General features: G+C 42.7%; 1 protein-coding gene across 1 annotated transcript; it reads right to left on the bottom strand.

Moving 5' to 3' along the window:
* Positions 1-624: 624 nt before the first annotated feature.
* NPY2R (neuropeptide Y receptor Y2) lies at positions 625-3,906 on the bottom strand. Its single transcript, XM_075090993.1, has one exon. The coding sequence runs from the start codon at positions 3,904-3,906 to the stop codon at positions 2,749-2,751; it is 1,158 nt and encodes a 385-aa protein (XP_074947094.1). The 3' UTR covers positions 625-2,748.
* Between the last annotated feature and the right edge of the window lie 1,238 nt (positions 3,907-5,144).

The following is a 5,144-nucleotide window of genomic DNA, read 5'->3' as shown; positions in this document are numbered from 1 at the left end:
TGGTATTCTTTGGCTTTGTATAAAACTTGTACCTATTTAATGGGAAAAGAATACAGTGCTTTTACAAAAACTAATTAAAGTACTAACAGGTGAATGAGGAGACCTGGATTCCAGTTCCTATTTCAGGCAAAGTAGAGGGTCCCCTGCAGACTCCTCAGTCCAGTGGTTAGAGCCTGCTTATAGGTTTACTTTCCCTTAGGGGGAAATGGGGACAAAGCCTGGCTTTCCACATCCTTCTGACTGCTGGGATTTGGGGCAACTCTGAGGGATGTTGCCACCTCAATGCTTCTGGTGAGAAAATGCCTAATTTTCCTACAACATGAAGGGATACCGAAGTGCGTGGCTGTGTTCGTGCAGGAGCCAAGTCCCAAGGAGTGACTAAGCTATAGGGCAGGCTGCGCGTGCTGGCTCTTCCACATCCCGTCTTCAAGTGCCCATGGGAAAATCTGCACCATGCAGAGGGACACTGTGCGGAGGCCTGCGACCCTACGGCAGGCATTGACCCAGGCACCACTTCCACGTGGCAGAAAAGAAAGCAATGCAATAAATTAGTGCACCAACTTTGGCTCAACACAACGGCTGCAGAGAAAGCTCAGGAAGCAGTAAAATAAAGATACCATGAAATAGACTGAAAGATAATTTGTAATTAATCACTTTTATACAGAATGACATAAAGCAGACTTAAACTTATGGAGAATTAGCCCAGCAATTGTAGCTTTAGCATACACTGTCATGGTTCCTTCAAAACCATCTATATACCACACTCTAACAGGCTTAAAAGAGTTGAAGCAGAACTTTTAAACCATTTGATTTTTAAATAAAGGAGGCTATTTGTGGTAATAATACTTTTATGACGGGTTCAGAGTCAACTGTAACTGATACGTATGATTGATATCCATAATAATTGCACACTTCTATAATCCTTCCTCACCCATAGCAGTTTTGAGCTTAAACTTTGGGTACTATTAATACTTGGGCAAAAATAACTTGTGGACAATATCATGTTCTCAACAAGGTTGAGAATTAATCTATTTTTGTAAAACTGTTTAAGAATGATGGATACTTTTTCCTGCTTGAGTAAACACTAGCTAATTCTCTAGACCTCCCTTCTCTGTGCCTGAAAATCCAAGTCCAAATGATTTCATGGAAATTTAAAGGATGGTGCCAAATACTGCATACACAGAGACAAATTTCCCCGCTTGATAAAGATCTGACACCATTCATTACATTGCTAACACTTCAGTACTGGAGTTTTGTTGGGTTTTCATTTGTAAGAGAGACAAAATGGATTTGGGAACAATGAAAAATTGAGAGAAAAAAAAATGAGGCAGCTGAAATGTAACTGTGGAAAGAAACTCCAAGTGAAAGTATTACGCTTATTTTTATTCTAGATAAGCAACAGGGCAGCTTGGAATAAACATGGATTGAAATTCTCTTCATCCCTTTAATGAGTTCAAAGAGGCTAAAAAAAGACACAGAAGAGTTGAACATTGCTGTGTACGACACAGTAAACAGATTAAAATTTTATACCTGAGAAAAAAAGGAATTTAACTATTAACTACAGGCATGCAGAATAACTGATAAGTTATCACATAAACCTAGCATAGTGTTATTAGATTACAGTCATTCAGATGTTCTTAATTTTTACAAATGCTAAAGATGGAAAAAGCTCCAAGACGAGATGAGTGTGTGACATAAAACCACAATCAGGAAAAGCACATTACCATCTAGCAGCCTTTCCAGAGGATCAAAATTATCTGCTGTTTTATTATCCAGGGAGAAAGCAGCAACAATTCAAAGCCTGTGAAGTTAATAACACATTAGACATTTAAGCAGGACCTGAAAATTAAAATATTGGCGGTTTATGAAGTGCTCATAGAAGAGCTGAGCCTGTGTCCCCTGCCCTCAAATGCCACTTTACAGCAGTGTGTTTGTGAACCGTTCCCAGAGCAGAATGAAAGGTAGGGATCTGCAGGGAATGACTGATCAGATCACAGGCTTGCGAATATCTCACCAGCATAACCACAGCTCGTTCTTAAGGAATGACTTTTTACCCCATTTGACTGACCAAAACCCACATTCCATTTTATGTGGAAACTTGACCTTTCTTCACATTGAATCTGCTGTTTGGGTGTGGGTGGGGGGTTCCCGTTCTTTTTTCTTTTTTTCCCCGCTATTCCATTTCAAATGGAAGTACTTCAGTACAAGTCAAAAAAACAGTAACATATTTCTCTTCCTATTTCCTTTATCTTTGCAAAAGATGCCCGTGGGAGAGAAGGGGTCTGAAAAGTTTGAGTTTTAACCAGCACAGCCAATTTTCCCCAGACAGACTTCATTCTCCTGGCAGACTTCGGCTCTCCCTGATCTCCTTATCCAATACAAAAATTACCTACTCCCACCATCAATATTCCTGTGCTACAAATCAGCTGTTTGCCTTCCTATAGCAAAACCAGCAGACTCTGCCTTTGTCATTTAGACTTGTCAAAAAGAGATGGGAGGGATGGGAGCGTCTCTTACCCTGTAAGTAGCAGCCATAAACAAAGTCTCTCCCTTTTATTTCCTTACAGTCGTATGGTTACATACTCTCGATGTCATTCAGCTCCCCTCAAATCATACCACCTGACTTGACTTTCCTGTTACTCTTCTTTCACCATTTATGAATAAAACTATGCATTAAAAATGCATGTGTCAAAATGGATTTATTCCTTTGTCCATGACATATTCATTTCTTCTTTAAAGTCAGACATCTTAGACATTGGTAGGTTGCGTGAAAGAGTCTCCAGGGAATTGAATCCTCTTTGCTTCTAGTTTCTTCCTGGCTTTGAAAGCTGCTGATACTTCAGGGTGGATGGAGTCCAGCCGCTGTTCACACTGGAAGGCCGTGAGGAAGGCCGTCCTGTAGTTGTTATTCATCCACCCGTAGAGGAGGGGGTTAGCAAATGTTGAGCACATGGCAATTACATGAAACACTGTGTAGATCAGTTTGTACTCTTTCAGGTCTAACACCTGACTGTCAATGTCACTGACTAGCTGGAAGGTGTGAAACGGCAGCCAGCTGACAGCAAACACCACAACCACACACACCAGCATCTTGGTGGTTTTCTGTCGCCGGTGGTGGTAGTGGTCATTCCCCGACCCAGGACTAACGTGGTTCTTGAGCTTGGTCCAAATACGGGCGTAGGCATAGGAGATGACTGCCAGAGGCAGCACGTACTGGATCAGGAGCATGGAGACGCTGTAGATGGTGCCATAGTTGAGCTGCCCCTCCCCTGGCCACTTTTCAGAGCAGACCACAATCTTGAAGTCAGGAATAATTTCAATCAGTGAGTACTCACGGAAGATGGCCAGAGGACTTGCCAACAGGGCACTGACTGCCCAGGCAACTCCTATAATCAGGAAGCTGATCCGCTTAGAGATTTTGCTTTCCAAGTGGTAGATGATGCAGCGATGCCGATCCAAAGCGATCACAGTCAAAGTAACAGTAGAGACATGCACAGCAAGAGCCTGGGCATAAGGCACCAGGTGGCACAAGACTGGGCCCAGCTTCCATTCGCCCAACAGCGTGTAAACCAAAGTGAAGGGCAGGCACAATGTATTCACCAGCAGGTCAGCCACAGCCAGGTTGGCAATGAAGAAGTTTGTCACTGTGCGCATGCTTTTGAACTTGATGATCACGTGGATCACCAGGGAGTTGCCGATCACCCCCAGCAGGATGATGGAGCAATAAGCAAAGATGAGGATTATCTGCACTTCAACTAGCGTTGTGCTGTCCTTCAGTTCTGGTTTAGGGTCCAGAGCCAATTCATTGAGCGGTGTGGTGTACCTTGGCAAGTACAGCTTGGTGAACAGCTCCACTTTCGTTTCATCTGTCTGATTTTCTTTGCTTCCTGCTTCCAGGGGCCCCATCCTTGCAGCGGCCTGGTCTAAGCAACAGAACTGTCCCTGAAAACAACACAGTACAAGAACATATGGAGAAATCAGTCTGCGGTGGCTAAGGCAAGAAGTAAGAGGCTGAAGCTACAGCTCTTTCCTCCCCTAACCCACATTCTACATCTCAGGATTAAGAGAAGACGTGTCTTAATATATTTAAATTCAGTTGCCCTTACATTTGAAGCCCAATCCTGTAATATTATTCAGGCATGACTCCTGCTAAAAATTGGGACAGATTTCAAAAGCATTTCAAAGACAAAGTTTGCCTAAGTAAGTGCAGACGGATTAAGATCCTGCTGGGCATCATATCCTTTTTTACAATCCACTACGGAAAACTACCGCTGATTTAGCACAAAACTTCCATTAATACCTATGGGAATTCTGCATGGAACAGCACCATCCAGACTGTTATTAACATAATAATCTTCCAGCTTTTCCTTAATGGGAAGCGTTTCCTTTAAATAGTTACTAAATTCTTATAGGTCTATGCTGCTCCTTAATACGAGAGAACTAATTACCAAGGTCTTTCTTTAAGAAACTTTCTTTTAGGAAAGTTTGTGCCACAAAGCAAGCAAAAGTACCACTCTAATAGAACTGAAATAATAGCATTTCTCTGAAATGACTGTGTAACCTATTGATGCTGAAATTAACTCAAGAAACAATTAAAACTCAGTTATACATACTACTTCCTTTCTGTGTAATGTTCGAGAAAACACAGCTCCTTGGAGGCTGCCGATCAGGGATTCATTTCTGACTGCAGTCATAGAGAGGAGCAAATCATTCCCCTGCTAACGCCAGTAAGAATTTTACCACCTGCATCAAAAAAATCACATTTTTGTTGCCTTCTCGACACAGGCTGAGCCAAATTTTACGCTGCCCTAAGACTTCAGTGGGCACGGATGGATATATAGATGTTTTACAGTTAATTGCGGACTTGGACTTCAGTCTTATGTAAAATGCGCATGTCCCCATGCAGACTGCCCAGGCTGTGGGTGGCATGCAACACCATGCACCTGGGGGCTCCTTGGCCGGACCAGGGAAAATACTGAGAAATTGCCAATGCCCAGTGGGCTCACTGAGAAAACACCACTGAGGGGAAAGCCAAACCTGAGTTACTTCCCCATTCATACATTCCCCAAGTAAAGCAAGAGTAGAGAAATGTCACTTGCTTGCCATCAGGTGTTACGCATGGCTTAATCCATCTCAAATTCAGG

Source organism: Phalacrocorax aristotelis, chromosome 4 (genome assembly GCF_949628215.1).
Source record: "Phalacrocorax aristotelis chromosome 4, bGulAri2.1, whole genome shotgun sequence".
NCBI classification, from domain to species: Eukaryota; Metazoa; Chordata; class Aves; order Suliformes; family Phalacrocoracidae; genus Phalacrocorax; species Phalacrocorax aristotelis.
The sequence above is the reverse complement of the archived record's forward strand: the minus strand, read 5'-3'. Positions and strand labels throughout refer to the sequence as shown.

What these genes read in the sequence shown, in the direction of transcription:
- NPY2R (XM_075090993.1), bottom strand. Translation starts at nt 3,906, where the DNA reads ATGGGGCCCCTGGAAGCAGGAAGCAAAGAAAATCAGACAGATGAAACG.